At 42.4% G+C, this 20371-nt stretch overlaps 1 protein-coding gene across 1 annotated transcript; it reads left to right on the plus strand.

Moving 5' to 3' along the window:
* The first annotated feature begins 7842 nt into the window (after positions 1 to 7842).
* On the plus strand, positions 7843 to 17416 carry LOC133395932 (uncharacterized). Its single transcript, XM_061665245.1, has 14 exons — positions 7843 to 8028; positions 8319 to 8524; positions 8668 to 8805; positions 9165 to 9303; positions 9392 to 10052; positions 10229 to 10370; positions 11400 to 11546; positions 11626 to 11688; positions 11922 to 11986; positions 12124 to 12314; positions 12399 to 12799; positions 13578 to 13677; positions 15699 to 15897; positions 15986 to 17416. The coding sequence occupies exons 1-14, from the start codon at positions 7909 to 7911 to the stop codon at positions 16120 to 16122; spliced, it is 2709 nt and encodes a 902-aa protein (XP_061521229.1). The 5' UTR covers positions 7843 to 7908; the 3' UTR covers positions 16123 to 17416.
* The last annotated feature ends 2955 nt before the right edge of the window (positions 17417 to 20371 follow it).

Consider the following 20371-nt stretch of genomic DNA (forward strand, 5'->3'; position numbering starts at 1 on the left):
AAAGTATTTCGGTCCAAAAATGCACTTTTGGTTCATTTTCAGCTGGCCAAGATTTTAGGTGACTTAGAAAGGTATACTTCTGGCCCAAGCGGACCAGCGTCAATAGGTATGTGACGGGAAGTGACGTTATGCTGGGAAATGAAAGGATCAGTAAGGAGAACCACTATTGTTGGAGGTGTGCAATTCCAATGGAATCGATCAATTGGACCCGGTTCGAAGTCGAAACCGGTTTTCTATTCCCACCCCTCATACGTACAGCGTTTACCTTGTGTAAAATTTTTGTTTGGTGGTGTACCATGAGATTTTTATAATATACAGTCTGTGCCTTGACACCATAAGAGCCGTAAACACTGTAGTACCATAGGTTGTATATCTGGACAGACAGAGAGAAAAGCGATAAGAGCAAAAATAAACAGAACAGTATAAAACTGCATATGTCAACAGTGACGTTATGTCGGAAGGAATGAAGATGGGCAGGGAACTAAAGGTTGGAGCTCCACTCATTCAGCCTACCTATTCGACATGTGATATTGGCCCCAAAGCCAGCAATTAATTTCTTAAACCGTATGTGTCTTCCTGTCCAGACCTAAACATAAACAATACAAAAATGTTTGGAATAGTGTTGACACATACAATGTATTCTTTCTTTAAAATTTTGGGAGCTTTGGTTCCCCTTTAAATGAGTGTAACCTCCACATTACTGCACTGGCTCCATTTATCAGTTATTTTGCTTCTTTATGATACCACCATATGTCCAGTATTTACGGCATATTTAAATTAGCTAGGCTTCTGCTGTAATTTAGAGTTACAGCTGTGTTGTATTTGTTGTTTTCTGTCACTTTGGGCAGACACAGGTGTGTCGGCCTATTTTTCGATGACGTCAAGCTCGCATTGACAGGTTACTGTATATCTGATCTGCACGTTTACCCCACAGCCCCTCAAAAATGTATGCGAAGGTAATTAATAAACCAAAGACTGTTTGTTCTTGTTCAAGTTTATCGGCGTGCATTGCGAATTTTTGAACTGGCATCCAAACTTTAAGTAATGCAAATGTGAGAAGCTTGCTTCCGTGACAGAAAATGAAACTTGATATTTAAAATGCAGCAGACCGTAAAAATGGCCTCGCCCTAATGAATCCAGATAATCCTTTTTGGCTTTATCAACATTTTCATGTCAAATGATATGTGACGCTGATCTAGATAAGCCTATTATTTTGTTATGAGAACATTTACTTCCTTGTGGTAAATCTCCACTCAGTCAATACACCTGTTTTAAATGAACGACTACTTTCGGTTCAAAGAAATGGCAAAACAATGAATCAATTTGAAAACCAAAAACCAGGCACGAGACAAACAATGCCCACTGAGAAGTGTGTTAAAAATTTCAGTTCCAGCATAGAATTGTTCTTTACATATGAGGAGAATATTTCAGTTTGCAGAATAACTTCACAAGGTCCTCTTGTTGGAATAATTTTAATTCTAAAAGATACTTGTAATACACACCTGTACAGTTAAAAATGGTATGCTTTTTGTGTGTGGTGGGTCTGAAGCTTAACGGTACATTCAATAGCATATAACTCATTAACCTCTGTCTGAGCTATGAAGATGAAGAAGAACTCTGCCTTCAAGTTACAAAGAAAACAGCTGCTAATTGCGGGGACTGCTGAGGTGGAAAGAACGAGTTGCCAGGTACCTATCCACCCTTCGATTTTCTGCAGTGCTTGACCCCATTAGTGTTGTGGGTAAGCTAGAGCCTATCCCAGCTGACTGGGCTAGAGGTGTGGTACACCTTGGACCGGTCACCAGTCAGTCGCAGGACCAACCATTCACACACATTCATACCTAACATGTATATTTTGGAAATGAGGATGTCAGACGACCCAGAGAAAACCCAAGGAAACACATGGAGAAAAACAAACTCAACACAGAAGGGCCTGAGCTGACATTCAAACCCAGAACCTCTTGACTGTGAGGCAGACATGCTAACCACTTATCTCACTGTACCGCCTATGGCAAACTCATTTGACTTCACACAAATTCACCCCAATTTGATTTCTAGTGGGCCGGACCAGTACGGTATATCAATGGGCTGCCGTTTGTAAAGCTGCTCACACCAAAAATAACATCAAGATTTTGTCACATTTAGCTTCAAAACATGTTTAAAAACCTGGTGTGAATTAAATGCTAAATCTAAATCTATATGTTTCAGGTTGAACTAAATATTTAGTTAATATGCAAATCCACGCTGCCAAGAAACGAAAGTACCAAAATAAAAGCTGTGTGTTTGTGGCATCCAATCTTCTTCTTCGTCTTTTCTTTTCCGCTTGTCCCTTTTGGGGTCGCCACAGCGCGTCATCCTTTTCCATGTAAGCCTATCTCCTGCATCGTCCTCTCAAACACCAACTGCCCTCATGTCTTCCCTCACGACATCCATCAACCTTCTCTTTGGTCTTCCTCTAGCTGTCTTGCCTGGCAGCTCCATCCTCATCATCCTTCTACCAATATACTCAATATTTCTCCTCTGGGCGTGTCCAAACCATTGAAGTCTGCTCTCTCTAACTTTGTCTCCAAAACATCAAACCTTGGCTGTGCCTCTGATGAGCTCATTTCTAATTTGATCCAACCTGGTCACTCCTAGAGCGAACCTCAACATCTTCATTTCCGCCACCTCCAGCTCTGCTTCCTGTTGTCTCTTCAGTGCCACTGTCTCTAATCTGTACATCATGGATGGCCTCACCACTGTTTTATAAACTTTGCCCTTCATCCTAGCAGAGACTCTTCTGTCACATAACACACCTGACATCTTCCTCCACCCGTTCCAACCTGCTTTGACCCGTTTCTTCACTTCCTGACCACACTCACCATTGCTCTGGACGGTTGACCCCAAGTATTTAAAGTCCTCCACCCTTGCTATCTCTTCTCCCTGTAGCCTCATTCTTCCCCCACCACCCCTCTCATTCATGCACATATATTCTGTTTTACTTCGGCTAATCTTCATTCCTCTGCTTTCCAGTGCATGCCTCCATCTTGCTAACTGTTCCTCCACCTGCTACCTGCTTTCACTGCAGATCACAATCTCATCTGCAAACATCATGGTCCACGGGGATTCCAGTCTAACGTCATCTGTCAGCCTATCAATCACCACTGCAAACAGGAAGGGGCTCAGGGCTGATAAATGTTATTTTCAGTGTGAGGCGCTTTACAAATGGTACCCCATATATATCAGTGACGTTATACTAAAATAATAATAATGATAGTTTTATTTTTTACCATTTTTTTGGGTGCACATAATTAAAACTACATTTGGAAAATATTCGCATTTATTAATGACTATCTTGTTACAAATCTTGTTTCAAATCATATGAGCAATCTTAAATATAACAAAAATTGGTGCAATTTGAACAACATTATGAATCAGTATTTTCATATACACATGCAACTTACAGATCACATTAGCTCTAGAAACTGTATATGTATGTTTTGTAAATCATTTTAAATTTACATACAATTTTTACATCCATCTCAAAATCTCGAAAGGCTCAAGTGACTCATAGCACCTTACAAACTAAAGTGGGAACTTTTCAGAATGAAAGTGCAGTTATCCCCCTGCCTTGTCAATGTACAGTCAGCTTGACAGTGTGAAACTAGAAAAAATAAATAAAGCTAAGCTTAGCTATGTGTATTCATACTGTACATATCCATAGTAAGTGCAAATAGAAACTTAAATTAGCTGCTTATTTCATAGTCACCCAGTAGCTTGCCATAAAAAACTGAAAACACAAACAGAGAATCTACAGTACTTTTGTGGGACCTTTTATCCACTTGTTGTAGTGCTAAACTCCTGAAAAGGTTGCTCGGGCCACCAGTTTGAAAGCAGGTGAGGGTTCAAATCAACAACCGGCCTCTCTTTCCCCGCATTAAAAATGCAATCCTGCAAAATATTCTGCGTACCTGTAATCTGATTAGGGTTTTTTTTCTGTAACTGTACCAGATTACAGTTAAATTTTTTAAAATCCTGATTACGTAACGCCAGTACATGAATTCCGTTACTCCCCGAGCCTGCTCATTATATTATCATATCAAGGGGAAAAAAACAATTCAACACTCATTTTAAATGATCCCCAACACGACTGCCAAAGTATCAGACAGATCTTGTCCTTTTAATTATGCTTAATAATTTGCTTTTCTGTTTTCCCTATTTAATATGTTATCATCCAACACTTCTCACGTTTCACCTGTGATTCGGTGAGCGTTGTGGTCTTTCCCCAACACTTGTGTATTTAGTGCATATGCTTCCGCCAGTGTCAGATCATTGCACTTATTTACCAGAACATTCTTTGTTTTGTTAGCACATAAATGCTTTGGATATCCAATCTATTTTTGACCTGTGTTTATTTTTCAGACTGACTATCTTTGTCTGGGTGGCTGTGACTCAGTTGGTAGAGCAGGTCGAACGTGATAAATGTAACCCAAAAGAATTAGGAGACTAGCGATATTTTGTGCTCAAAATAATAATAATCACCGTAATGATAATTTAATTTGTATAATTTACTTCAATATATATTTAAATTAATTCAGCACAAATAAAACAATGGTCAAATAGTTGTTTTACCAGCAGTATATTTCTCCCCAGCTCATTCTGTCATTTAGCCAGCTGCATGGTGACGCATGTGTTCACCTTTTTGTCTCCTGCTCCAGCTTCAAAAGATTACAAACCTAAAGAAGTCCCTGCTTATTCCATCAAAACAAAGCAAACCCGATTCTTTACTTGTTTGTCCAGTAGGATTTGAGGACTACTTCGATAACACGGAAGAAGAAAAGCATAGGATGTATTTAAATGCAGTCTTAATATCCGTATCTAAGTCACAAGCATTGTCGTTTTCTTTGCAATTACATTTGTGAATAATGAATATGTAGTTTTAATACTATGTACTGTATAAAATGTTGAGGATATTGAATTTGTTTCAAAGATGTACAATAAATATACTGAAGCTAAATTTAAAGTTACACATTAAAGTGGAAGTATGTATCCATCCATCCATTTTCTTCCGCTTATCCGAGGTCGGGTCGCAGGGGCAGTAGCTTTAGCAGGGATGCCCAGATTTCCCTCTCCCCAGCCACTTCATCCAGCTCTTCCGGGGGGATCCCGAGGCGTTCCGAGGCCAGCTGGGAGACATCGTCTCTCCAGCATGTCCTGGGTCGTCGCCGGGGTCTCCTCCTGCTGGGACGTGCCCGGTATACTTCACCGGGGAGGTGTCTGGGTAGGCATCCGAATCAGATGCCCGAGCCACCTCATCTGGCTCCTCTCAATGTGGAGGAGCAGCGGCTCTACTCTGAGCTCCTCTCGGATGACCGAGCTTCTCACCTCTGATCTCTAAGGGAGAGCCCGGACACCCTGCGGTGGAAACTCATTTCAGCCGCTTGTATCCGGGATCTTGATCTTTTGGTCACAACCCATAGTTCGTGACCATAGGTGAGGGTAGGAACGGAGATAGACCGGTAAATCGACAGCTTTGCCTTTCGGCTTAGCTTCTTCTTCACCACACCGGACTGATACAAAGTCCATATCACTGCAGACGCTGCACCGATCCGCCTGTCGATGTCCCGCTCCATTCTTCCCTCACTTGTGAACAAGACTCCAAGATACTTGAACTCCTCCACTTGGGACATGATCTCATCCCCGACCTGGCACCCTTTTCCGACTGAGGACCATGGTCTCAGATTTTCATCCCAGCCACTTCACACTCGGCTGCAAAAAGCAGAGATACCATACTTGGGCCACCAAACCGGACCCTCTCTACACCTTGGCTGCCCCTAGAAATTCTGTCCATAAAAGTTATGAACAGAATCGGTGACAAAGGGCAGCGTTGGCGGATTCCAACCCTCACCGGAAAAGAGTCCGATTTACTGCTGGCAATACGGACCAAACTCTAACACTGGTCGTACAGGGACCGAATAGCCCGTATCAGGGGGTTCGGTACCCCATACTCCCAAAGCACCCCATACAGAGCTCCCCGAGGGACACGGTCGAACGCCTTCCCCAAGTCCACAAAACGCATGTAGACTGGTTGGGTGAACTCACATGCAGCCTTGAGGACCCTGCCGAGGGTGTAGCGCTGGTTCACTGTTCCACGGCCAGGACGAAAACCACACTGCTTCTCCTGAATCTGAGATTCAACTTCTCAACGGACCCTCCTCTCCAGCACCCCGGAATAGATGTTACCAGGGAGGCTGAGGAGTGTGATCCCACTGTAGTTGGAAAACACGGGGGACCGCCACCCCAGTCTGCCAATCCAGAGGTATTGTCCCCGATGTTCACACGATGTTGCAGAGGCGTGTCAACCAGGACAGCCACACAACATCCAGAGCCTTTAGGAACTCTGGGCGAATCTCACCCACCCAAAGATCCTTGGTGGCAAAGATCCTTGTCACCAAGGATCTTTTTAACCACCTCAGTGACCTCAACCCCAGAGATTGGAGAGCCCGCAGCAGAGACCCCAGACTCTGCTTCCTCATGGGAAGGCGTGTCGGTGGAATTGAGGAGTTGTTCACGGTGTTCGTTATGGACAATCCGTGATGAGCACAGACGTCCAATAACATAACACCGTTCGGGTTCTGTTCGAGGAAGGGGTGGGGGGGGGGGGGGGCGTTCCTTCCAACCACGCCCTTCTCACTGTCATTGCCCATGTGAGCATTGAAGTACCCCAGCAGAACGATGGAGTCCCCAGCAGGAGAGCTGTCCAGCACTCCCTCCAAGGACTCCAAAAAGGGTGGGTATTCTGATCTGCTGTTTGGTGCATAGGCACAAATAACAGTCAGGACCCGTCCTCCCACCCAAAGGCGGAGGGAGGCTACACTCTCGTCCACTGGAGTGAACCCCAACATACAGGCGTCGAGCCGGGGGACAATAAGTATACCCACACCAGCATGGCACCTCTCACCTTGGGCAACTCCAGAGTGGAAGAGAGTCAACCCCTCTCAAGAGGACTGGTACCAGAGCCCAAGCCATCTGTGGAGGTGAGCCCAACTATATCTTGTCAGAACTTCTCGACCTCACACACCAGCTCGGGCCTCTTCCCTTCCAGAGAGGTGACATTCCACCCACGCCCCTTGAACCAGCTTCTGTAGCTGGGGATCGGATCCCTGCCTTCGGCAGATTGCAGTGCTCACACTGCACCCGACCCCTATGGCACCTCCCACAGGTGATGAGCCCATGGGAAGGATATTCAGTTTGATGCTCCAAATTTAGATCTGCTAAACTAATCATGATGCTGCTAAGATAATCAGAAACAAAAAGTTTAGGACCTGAATTCAAGTGTCTCCTTGTTATTCAATACAATAAAATAGAATGGGTTATTAATAGAAAAGTTAAATTACTGTATATATAGTGCACAAAAAAATTCATTTCAAGGCACGTTCCATATGGAATAAGTCCATAACACGCTCTTCATATTATTTCACTCATATGCAATTAATGATCCAATAGTGCTGCTCTACATATACAGTATTTCTCACATTTACATATTTGTTACAGTATATGCAGTTCTCTGTATTAATTTCTAGTGGGATGTGCATACATGATTTAACACATACTATTCATAAATGTATGAATGTTTGAATTTGCCTTTTGAAGAAGGAATTTTTACTCAGAGAAAGTGACTGCTAAATATAATGATTTCTGTCTTTTTTTTTTTTTTTTTTTTACTGTGAGCATTTCATTGTAGCTGTGTTTGTTTTATTTTTCAGTGAAACCAGTTTTGGCCCATTGTTCTCAAGCATACTGGACATACCTGTGAATTTGTTGTACCATGTTTTCTGGGAGGTCTGGACTTGTGTGTATATAAAGATGCGGCAAATGCATGTGAGCAGCTGACCTTTGGGAGTAGAGTGAGCTTCACTTTGGGACATCATGGTTTCCACACCAGTGCTTCTGCTGCAGCTGCTCCTGGTCCCTGTGGTGTATGCATCACACCACTTTGGAGGACTTGCCACCGTCTTTGGAGGAAGAAACTCGGATGGAACATTTACAGTGAGTGACTGAATATAATGATGTGATCACCAAGGATTATGGGATTTCTCCACAATATGAGAAAAATATTAGTACATATTCTGTACATTTATTGTTGTTGTAGTTTTTTTTTCCTACAGTCAAATTCCCTGCAATGTACTTATATTGATGTTTTTTGTGATTTCACCTTATACATTGTCTGAAAGTACAATAGCCAACGCTTAATTCAAATAGGATAATAGAATTGTTAACCTCAAATTCTGTCAAACAAATGCCAATGTGATCCCTTAATAAGGTCCTTTTTTCCACAGGTCAACATTACCTACAAGGCAACCTTTGATGGGTGTTACTACAGTCAATCCTTGCATTGTTACGATGGCAACTGTGGATCTGAGGTCAATAGTCGCAGAGGCATACTTGACAGCAGCACCAATGTACCAAAATATACCAGACAATGGTGTGAAGCAGAGACTCTGATCACAAGACGTGTCTCATCCAACAAGCCTTTCTCTTTACGGTATGATTTTAATATTCAGGTCATATAAATCTGTCAACTTTGTTCTTGCATAGAGATATTCCAGTACTCGCTCATATTGTATTACGCCATGCAGAATTGGTAGAGTATCAGTATTTCAGGAGTTATGTTTCCAAATCTCCCAGGTCAGCTCGTTGTTGCTGGATTCCAACAAGGAACAACCTCAACAGTTGGAGACTACTGACCACTGTGGATTTGGGTACAAGATCTGACACAGGAGAGCCAAACAAATCCCCAGCCATTGGCACGCTACCTTTCCTTCGGTAAACTCTAAGGAACAAAACGCTCTAATTATTTAAGGAAGGAACTGCCGTTAGGGTGCAAATGAATGCATTGACTGTGAAAGCCACATAACCAATCCTCTTTATGAGCTCTTTATATAAATACAAAAGCAGTATATAATAAATTTCCTGTCCTGAGAAATGAATGAATGTGACGAATTGCTTTATGAATTGTTTTGTCATTTTAACTTTTGCACGCAAAATAAGAGGTATATTCTAATGTTTGTTACAAAGAAGAAGGTTTTCTTATAAACTAAAAGTAATACAATTTGCAGTCATTTTCAATGTGAATAAATGACAAGGCAAGAAAGAAAAATCATTCTCATTCTTGTTTTCTTAAGAGTTCCTCAAAACTGTCCGCGGACGTACAAGCTAATGGCCTTTGATGCTGATGGTGACCGGGTCCGATGTAGATACGGAAAGATTCTGAATACAGAATGCGGCTCGTGCAGTCAGCCTGTAGGCTTTCACCTGGATCAGGTTTGTTGAAAATCTGATTACAGTTTGGAATATAAATGTCCTTGTTTACTTTAATTAATGACTATAAATTGTTTTCCAAATCTGCCAGGACTCTTGCACTTTGTACTACAACTACACCTTGTCTGATCCCAGTGTTTATGGATTTGAGTTGGTGGTGGAAGACTTTCCACAGCAGCACGTCATACTATCGTACAGTGATGGCTCCCATTCCTCCAAGTCTCCTCTGAGGGTTAGGAGAAAGAGACCAGCAGTTAATCCATATCAGTGGTGGCCTAGGACAACCTTAGACCCATGGTGGCAAATTCAAACTACAACTAGTAGACATGCGCCTTCTACGGGCTCTCCTACCACACCAATTCCCCCCACCCTGTGGTCACGTTGGCCTACGACAACCCCGGATCCATGGTGGCGAAGTCAAACAACTAATAGAGCTACGCCATCTACAGGCGTTCCAACTACATCATCACCACCCCCTTGGGGGCGGTGGAAAACTACAACACGACAGCCATGGTGGTGGTGGAACACGCAGCAGACTACAAGATCTACAACAGCCGGCTATCCCACTACAATGCAGCAGCAAACTATAACCCCTCGACCTTGGTGGTGGTGGTTGTACACTAAAAGTACAGTAGCACCAACACCACCATGGTGGTGGCATCATAGTATAGACCATTTTAGACCCACTACAACACCCCAATACACCCCAACTTCAGCTCTCAGCAAACTACCTTTGCAATTCTCCTTACTCGGTAAGCATGGTCTTATTGTACCAAGAAACTATCTGACCATGGTTTAAGAATTACTTGACGACAAAGCGCTAAGTGTGTTAATCATTTGATTGCATGGGGCAATAGCATCACACTGACCACAGAATATTATCTACTCAGCCTTACAATATTTAAATTGATCCCTTATTGACTTTCAGTGGACCCCCCTGTTCCTTCATGTCAAGAGGGACTTTATATACCAGGGTTTGTATATCCAACACCCCAGAATGGAGAACGCATCTATGCAGAGGTCAACAAAGAAGTGGAGATCAGAGTCAAAGCCCAAGCTATTTATGCAAAGTAAGTGAAAAGTGACTGCAACATTTGGGGTTATGTCATGGTGTAGTGGACGAGAAAAAGGCAGGTAGACCCAAGTGCAGGGAAGCAGGCAAGGTAAAGCAGGAAAAAAAAAATATTAACAAAGTCCAAAACTCAAGATTGAACGTGAACAATGAAATGCGAAGAATAGACTCACCAACCAGAGAACACAGGCGACATCACACATTACATCGGACATTTAACCGAGAGAGAGTGCACAAAACCAGGGAACTAAATATGGAACAGGCATACAGAGAAATCCAGATTAAATGAAACAAGACTAATCCGATTACACACAATCACAATACAAAGGGTTGACAACAACGCATCTCATGACAAGAACATCCTTATGGCAGCAGGTAAAACCAAATCATCAGTAGACACAGGGATACAGCAAAGGCCAATAGTGACACCAATAAAACAAAACGCATTTAGTGAAAAGAACATTGGGGAATACTTTGCAGCAGGGGTGTCCAGTTCATTTTTGTTGCGGGCTACATCATAGTTATGGTTTCCCTTGGAGGGCTCTTACGACTGTGAACCCGTGTACATAAATGCATGATCACCTCATATTATTACATATGCACAAATAAAATGATTGATAACTATTTTTGAAATCACAAACCAGTAGAAAATTGGTTGTTCAACTATTATTTCATTTATTTTGAAAGAGGGATATCTCAACGTTATTAAAAGTGAAGACAATTTAGCATGAAACATGAAGTCAACGCACATGAATTGCCTTTGCAGGCCACATCAAATGATATGGCGGGCTGGATCTGGCCCCCGGGCCTCTGGTTTGACACCTGTTCATAAACACTAAATATGCTGCAGCAATCACAGTTATTTATAGAGATTTACTTACCAGTATGTATTTAAGTAATATTAAATCAGTAAGTACCTTACTATATTCATAATAACCTAACAAATGAATTGCAATAGAGGCATATTCTGTATTGAGCATAATTAACCATGACAAAATCTTGTTTGTTTTATTTTGTTCTGATTTAGAATACATGGCATCATCATGAGTGGGCCAATAAATGTCAATAAGCACAGAACCACACATGAAGAGTTCGTCATGAGGTGGATACCCAGGCCTGAAGATATGGGGAGACATTACACACTCTGCTTCGCTGTTGAATCACTCATATCAGAGTCAGTCTTTTTTTAAAACTTTTTTTGTGAGCAATTATATGTGAACGCAATCCTTAAAAACGTTGTATATAATCTGCAGGTCCGGTACAACCACAACTGAACCCTCATATCATTATGCAACTCATCACGACTACTTTTCAGCGTAAGTAACTGTGCACGTGGTAGGGTGCAATGGTCATGTTGTCGTCATCGCTAACTTTTAATATTGTAGGGTTAAGAAGAAATTTACTTCTGAACAATATGACCATCCATTAGCAATACTGTTTATGTACCCTTGCACGATGTAATAGAAGTAAATGACACTATTTTTTTTTTTTTTTAATCGTTTTATTTTGTTTTATTTTTCATTTTAATGGGTTCACCAATTTTTTGCAGGACCAAACAATTAGTCTACCAGTCTGAAATGAGATGTGTTCTGCTTGAGGTTCAGAAGGAGACAGGTGAGTCAGGGGTTAGTGATTATTATTTGAACGTTATATTATACATTTTTGGGAGTACAAAAATCCGGCATGCAGTTTTCAGCTCAATTTGCAGGAACAAAGTTAAAAAGGTTAAAAACGATATCAATGCTTTGCAGTTAAAGCTAAGGTGACCTGCACTGAGTCCAGTATGACAGTGGAAGTTGAAAAAGCTTCACTTCAAGGAATCCAGGTGGATCACCTACGTCTCAGTGATCCTGGCAACATTGAGTGCAGTCTTCAAAGACACTCCAACAGCACGCACGTCATTGCTGTCATACCTCTCAACTCTTGTGGCACTCAGCTGGAGGTAAACAAGTGTATTCCTCTTATGTTCCTCTGGTAAACCTGGGCTTTGATTCAAGAACTGAGAAAGTCACATTTTGCTCTGCAGGAGGATGATGAAAATCTTATTTTCAAGAATGAAATAAACACTGTGGACAATGTCCACAACATCATCACCAGGAAACACAGGCTGGAAGTAGACTTCCACTGCCAGTATCCCAAACGAGGAAATGTGACCCAGAGTTTCATTGGACACAGAAAGACTATCACAGTTTGGGAAAAGGGTTTTGGCAGGTTCACCTACCAGTTTGAGTTCTACCCAAACGACCAATTCCAAAGCATGATTAGTCCAACCCTATATCCTCTGGACTATAAACTAGGAACCAGGATTTACATGAAGATAGAGGCCTCCTCTTCGATCAACAACACAGAACTTTTTGTGGAATCGTGCAGAGCTGCACCATATGATAATCCCAACTTTCGGCCGACATACTCTATCATTGAAGATGGGTAAGTTTACACCTCATCAGGCTTTATTTCTGATAATTGTACTTGAACATTTTTAACTGCATTACATAAAAGAACGCGGCACGGTGACCGACTGGTTGGAGCGTCAGCCTCACAGTTCTGAGCGAGGTTCAATCCCCGGCCCCGCCTGTGTGGAGTTTGCATGTTCTTCCCATGCCTGCGTGGGTTTTCTCCGGGCACTCCGGTTTCCTCCCACATCCCAAAAAACATGCATTAATTGGAGACTCTAAAATTACCCGTGAGTGCGAATCGTTGTTTGTTTGTATGTGCCCTGCGATTGGCTGGCAACCAGTTCAGGGTTTCCCCCGCCTCCTGCCCGATGTTAGCTGGGATAGGCTCCAGCACGCCCGTGACCCTAGTGAGGAGAAGCGGCTCAGAAAATGGATGGATGGATGGACATAAAAGAGCAAGTCAAGGTGACATTTGACTTATGGCAGTCAAAAATCTCTCCGAATGCTGGCCACTGGTCTATTTAAAAAATGAAGCATTGCACACACTAGGCAGGATCAAAGATGGAGAAGAGTGTAGCTACAACCAACTCGATATACCTTAAACCACCTTTATACCTTTATAACTACAATATATTAACTCACAAAATGTAAATGATAACAAGGTGACATATGACTCATCTATCCCCAAATGCTCATTCCAAAATCACTTTTAATTAGCTAGAATTTCCAATGTTCAACTACAAATAAATCAGCATTGTAGTGCATGCCGGTTGAGAGACAATACATGTCCTTTTATATGCTCTGATTAGATGTGCAGTGGATCCAACAGTTCAGATCTACTCCTCTGCTCCTGAACATGAATTCAGGTTCAGCATTGAGGCCTTCCAGTTCATTGGATTGCATGATCATGTGAGTATCTACAGTTTCTATCCTTTTTTCTTGCTACACCACCACTAATAGAATTAGAATTACTCTGATGCAGGGGGGAAAACATTTGGTCTTTCCAGCGACATATTCACAACTTCCTTTTAAACATATATATATATATATATATATATATATATATATATATATAGAGAGAGAGAGAGAGAGAGAGAGAGAGAGAGAGAGAGAGAGAGAGAGAGAGAGAGAGAGTGATGTAATTTATCATCACGGAATACAGATACAGTAATCCTATGCTATATTATGGTTCTTGCTTCAGTCCCGCCATTTTGTAGATTTGTATTACATTTGTGATGCTATTTCTTATACTGTTTGAACAATATTATTTTGTTGTCCATTGCTCTCTCTCAATGTATTATGTGTTTAGCTTTTTAATTTGTACTTTTTAGGACGATATATTTCCCCAAAAATGATCACAAGAAATGATAGTATCGATGTTTTTTATGCCACTGATATAGCGATATTATATGATTCTCAACCCGTGTGCTGGGGCACATTAGTTTGGTGTGAGCACTCTTCAGGTGTGCTGTGGGAAATGATAAAATTTTATTTAATTGCTCCAAAAATTATTTACTTCCAAGAAATAATGTATCTTTATTCATCTATTTAAGCCAGTGAGGCATAGTGACAGACAGAACAAATAAATGTTCTTCTATTTGATGGCAGGATGTACATACAGTAATTAATGTATCCACTTTTCATGAAATTTTTGTTTATTGGTGTGGCGTGAGATTTTGCAATTGTAAAATATGTACCTTGGCTCCATAAAGGTTGGAAATCACTGTATTAGAGCTTTATAATTCAAGTACATATTTTTAAAGAACAATTAACTCGAATAATATATTGAACATTGGCACTGTAATGTGCAGTAGAACAATAACTAAAATATATTAGATAAATAAAACACACTCAGGTTCTGTTCACAAAATTTGCATTTGAACAAACAAATATTTGGCACAGATCAACAGATTACACACAATAATGCCTTTACCAGGCAATATATTGCCAATTAAGTTTCCAGTTGGTTAAGAAAAAGTACAAAGTATAGAAAAATTAGCAGCAGCACAACAAGTAGATGGTTTGATATTTTTTTCAATACAAAAACGAGGGGTTTCTTGCCTTTTCAAACATTTTTTTACTGAAATTACCAACATGTCATAAAAAAAATCACTATCTTCTGTGGTGCATTCTTAGCAACAGAGTATATTTTATAAATAAATAGCTCCCAGGAAATAAAAGTTATCCCATAACTAGACCATCAGCCGTGACAGCATTATATATATTCCTGGCATTGTTTAATTACAGGTACAGCTCAATAAATTAGAATGGTGTCAAAGGCTTAAGTTTGGTGAAAGAGTGAAATATGTCATGATTTTTTTTAAATATATATACATACAGTCCCATAAAGTAATGAGCCCCTTCTCAAATTGTTACATTTTTGCATAGTTTCCCCACTTTAATGTGTAAGACCGTCAAACAAATGTAAATATCAGACAAATATTACCCAAGTAAACTTAAAACGATGTTTTTAAATGGTGATTTCATTTATTCAGGGAAAAAAAAGACTATTCAACATTACCTGGCGCTGTGTGAAAAAGTAATTACACCGCTTGTTAAAATCATGATTTGTGGCTAATCACAATTTTTCGTTAATTTTCATTGATTACACCCAAGCCTGATTACCTCCAGACCTGTTCAATCAAGAAATCACTTAAACAGAATCTGTCCGGACAAAATCAAGTCGGACAAAAGATCTAAAAAAGTGGCAACAAAATGACACAATCCAAAGAATATTATATATATATATATATATATATATATATATATATATACACACACACACAAAAAGAGTGTCTGCTTCACTTGATGATAACCGACAGGTTAGCCTGTCACTGAGATATTTTGGAAAATATTTAGTGCAGTTGCAGGCAGGGGGTCAATAACTCCTGTCAATTGTTTAACCGCAACTCATTTGTTAATTTATTCAGGTGTACATCAGCTGTTCAGTCTTGATGTGTGAGGCAGGGAACGCTTACACCAGGTGCTCACAGGGATGCATCAACACTAAATGGACAGACAGTGACCACCATCACGTAAAGAGAGAAGCTGTCATCCAGACTGCCAGCCACTTTGTTTCTCAAGGACCACTGCGCCTTAAGAAATCAGCAGAGAGTAATGAAAGCACAGGTATGATGCTATGAAATATGACCTTATTTTTCCAACAGCACACCTGCATTGGTTGTCTGTCTAAAATAGTGTCTCTTTTTCTCTGTAGTGACGAATTTGAATCTGAACCTCATATTCATCGCTGGATGTCTTCTGGCAATTGTTGGCACGATCAGCACAGTTGTCATGTACAAAGTCAAAATGTCAAGCGTTAAATATCAACGTTTACCAACATTTGAAAGTTAAACACGTACAGGTGTATATGGAGTAAAACCCTTCTATATTGTTTACAACTAAAATTTTATTTTGAGCTTGTTTGAAATCATGTGTTTGGGTGTGAAAAATAATGGTTAGGGATGCATATCAAGATTGAAATGGACGGATTACATCAAAATGATTAACCTTTAAAAAATATTAATACATATTTGTAATTGTTTGGGCGGCACGGTGGACGACTGGTTAGAACATCAGCCTCACAGTTCTGAGGACCCGGGTTCAATCCCCGGCCTCGCCTGTGTGGAGTTTGCATGTTCTCCCCGTGCCTGCGTGGGTTTTCTCCGGGCACTCCGGTTTCCTCCCACATCTCAAAAACATGCATTAATTGGAGACTCTAAATTGCCCGTAGGTGTGAATGTGAGTGCAAATGGTTGTTTGTTTCTGTGTGCCCTGCGATTGGCTGGCAACCAGTTCAGGGTGTACCCCGCCTCCTGCCCGATGACAGCTGGGATAGGCTCCAGCACGCCCGCGACCCTTGTGAGGAGAAGCGGCTCAGAAAATGGATGGATGGATGTAATTGTTTGTTACTGGCATAATGACATTGAATCCTGTAATTGCTTGCTGAAAATACTCAGAACTTCCGCTCTTTTTATAAATAAAGCTACAGTAGACTGAAAGGACCATCAACCAGCACTGCAGCTGTTGGCTGAGCATTAGTTTGTGATATTAAAAATGAGCGGAAGGTGAGTGAAGAAATGATATTATACAGGAGATTGAATATCCAAGAAAACATTCTGTATTTAATGGAATTCCATTGATACCCATGCTTGACAATCAGGAAAAAAATATAATACAGTATCTTGCATATTCATTTTTGTTCAATACGTACAAGGCGTGACCATAAAGAAACAAGACTGTGGCAGCCACGCTCATTACTTCAATGGCTAACTGCTTATTGTTACAGTGTTGCTGTCATGTGTGTGTGTGTGTGTGTGTGTGTGTGTGTGTGTTCCGGGTTTTGTCTTCCCCTCCCTGTTTCACACACACCTGCTCCTGTGAGCATCTTCACCACCTGTGCCTCGTTCACCCTAATTACCTATTGTATTTAACCTCGTGTCTCATTCCCTCTTGTTACCAGTTCGTTGTACCTTGTCGTCGCGTTCCAGCATTCCTTGTTTCCACGTCACAGACTCACAGTAAGACTTGACCCTGTTCCGATTATCGATCTCGCCTCTTTGCCTCATGTTTTTGGATACTGTTGCCTTTCTTGGATTGCCTGCCTGTGTACCGACCTATGCCCGTCTATTAAACCTCTCTTTTTTTGAAAGTGTCCATTTGTTTTGGAGTCGTGCATTTTTGGGTCCTATCCTCTGTTCCGTTCATGACAGTTGCACAACCTCTTGACACTATTCTTCTCTAATTTTGTTCACTTATTTCACTCTGCTTCTTTTTCAGCCATTTGTATACCACACTGTTATTACACTTTGTCACACCCACTGTGCTTGTCATGCAACTCGAGGTGCAAAAGAATCAAATTTAAATACCTGGTCAAGTTGGAGAAGGGCCCAACCAAGCGCCTCAAACTGCATAGTCAATCTGTGATTACTCCACACCAGGTGGTTTACAATATTCTCAGCCACCTTTGTCGTAGAGGGGCATCCTGACTTAAGGCAATCCTCTACCTCCTTGCAGCCACTCTTAAAACATCCCCATAAGCTTCATGGACTGGTTTGAGACACAGATAAGCCCTGGCAGCACAGTACAATAGTGGTGAGCATGTTTACTGGCGACGGCATGGTGGTTGACTGGTTAAAGCGTCTGCCTCACAGTTCTGAGGACCGGGGTTCAATCCCCAGCCCCGCCTGTGTGGAGTTTGCATGTTCTCCCCGTGCCTGTGTGAGTTTTCTCCGGGCACTCCAGTTTCCTCCCACATCCCAAAAACATGCATGGTAGGTTAATTGACAACTCTAAATTGCCCGTAGGTGTTAATGTGAGTGCAAATGGTTGTTTTGTTTGTTTGTGCCCTGCGATTGGCTGGCAACCAGTTCAGGGTGTACCCCGCCTCCTGCCTGATGATAGCTGGGATAGGCTCCAGCACGCCCGCGACCCTTGTGTGGATAAGCGGCTCAGAAAATGGATGGATGGATGTTTACTGGCCGTTTGTATTCGCAGTCTTGTTCTTTCGGTCACGATCCACAGCTAGTGACCATAAGTGAAGGTAAGAATGCAGATCAACCAGTAAATCGAGAGCTTCGCCTTTCAGTTCAGCATGAATTTTTGGGTCCAGCCCAATACCATACGATAACATATCGTATGGTATTGAGCGTATTCGATCCACAGGAGGAATGTACTCCATGAGGAGGGGTTGCGTGCGGCCAGACAACGGAGAGCCGATTCCAGGGATTGGTTGGCCTGCTCTGTCTGGCCGTTGGTCTGCGGCTGATAACCTGAGGATAAACTGGCTGCTGCGTCCACCGCCTTGCAGAATTACTTCCAGACCTGAGAAGAAAACTGGGGACCTCGATCGGAGACAATGTCGATGGGTATACCATGGAGTTTAAGACAAGGAGTGCAAGACAAGGAGGTTAGCAGTTTCCATGGCAGACGGGAGTTTGGGGAGGGGCACATAATGGACACATTGGGATGGGCCACTCAGTGATGGCTTGGATCTTGGTGGGGTCCGGTTGTAATTGTCCTTTTGCAATGATGTAGCTGAGGAAATGTACTGAGGAGAGGTGGAAATCAAATTTTTCTGGTTTGACAAACAGACGGTGGTTATGTCGTTGACTCCACGGTAGTCTATGCATGGGTGGATGCATTTTTCCCAGAAGAAGAACCCGGCCCCGACCGGAGACGAGGAGGGGCATATGAGTCCAGCAGCCAGTGAGTCCCTGATGTAATCCTCCATTGCTTTTTTCTCCGGATCGGAGAGTTGTCGGCTGGTGGGAAGTGGTGAGAAGTGGAGCCCCCAGCAAGAGGGCAATGGAACAGTTGTACGGGCGGTGGGGGGGTAGAGAGATTGCCAAGTCCTTGCTGAACACTGGGTAGAGGTCATGATACTCTTCGGGAATTTGTGAGAGGGTGGTGGGTCTTCTGAGGGTGGAATGGCAGAGAGCAGACAGTGGGAATGGCAATGAGGACTCCATCCAGTGGATGGATAAATGAGTCCAGTCTATGGCGGGGTTGTGAAGTTGGAGCCAGGGAATACCAAGAACTAAGGGGGTCTCAGGGGAAGGAATGACAAAGAGGGAAATGTTCTCGCGGTGATTACTGGAAATGAGAAGCGTGATTGGCACTATTTGGTGGGTAACAGGGGAAATGACTCGGCCATCCAGAGCTGAGACTTTTTTTCGGGGCAGAAGTGTTTGGAGAGAAATTGGGAGCTGCTGAATTATATCTTCATGAACAAAATTGGGGGTGTTATGAGCAGAAACTATGAAGCAAGCAGGAACGGTCATACGGGAGGGAGAGCTAGTGGGAATGGAGGTTTGGCTCACCATGACGCTCTCGAATCGTGGTGAGCCTGGTCTTTTGGTCGGAGGGGGCAAGAAGAAGAAGAAGAAGAAGTCATGAACATGCATGCATGCACACGAAATTTGTTCTTTGCATTTAACCCATCACAGTGAACACATACACATGAAAGAGGAAATGAAATTACCAGATTGACCACAGTAGATGCACAACCGCTGGATGACTTGACACTGACGTTCCTGTGGATCTAAAGGTGCTTTACTAATTTGCATAGGCTCATCGGGTGCAACGGGGAGTGACGAAAGTGCAGTAGACAGTGCAAGAGGCGGATGAGAAGCTGACGGCGTGGTGCTCGGAGTGGGAGGGTTTTTGCGCAAGCGGACCCCTGATGGGTGGCTTCTTTGCCCTGAAAGGGGTGATCGAATACTTTACGTAGTTCAGCGGAGAAGAATCGAATGAATGGAGTACCGGGGAGGAGTTGTGCCATAAGGAAGTGGACCATTTTGCTGCTTTGCCGCGGAGGAGGTTGGTGACATATGCTACTTTGAATCGTTCAGTGGATAACTGTACGGGGGGAAATTGAAAATGAGTGAGCAATTAAGTAGGACCTGGCTACATGCACCTAGGTCCCCGGAGTAGGGCTCCGGCGGAGGGACATGAGGTTCTTTTGTACGGGAATTGGGGTGGCTCGAAGTGCGGGCTCGGAAGGAGTACTTAAAGGAGGAAGTTTGGATTGCATCTTTGAGGAAAGGAGGAATACTTGTTGCGTGAGGCAGTGTAGGGATTCCATGATTTCTTGGAGAGTCTT

Source organism: Phycodurus eques, chromosome 2 (genome assembly GCF_024500275.1).
Source record: "Phycodurus eques isolate BA_2022a chromosome 2, UOR_Pequ_1.1, whole genome shotgun sequence".
Lineage (NCBI taxonomy): Eukaryota > Metazoa > Chordata > Actinopteri > Syngnathiformes > Syngnathidae > Phycodurus > Phycodurus eques.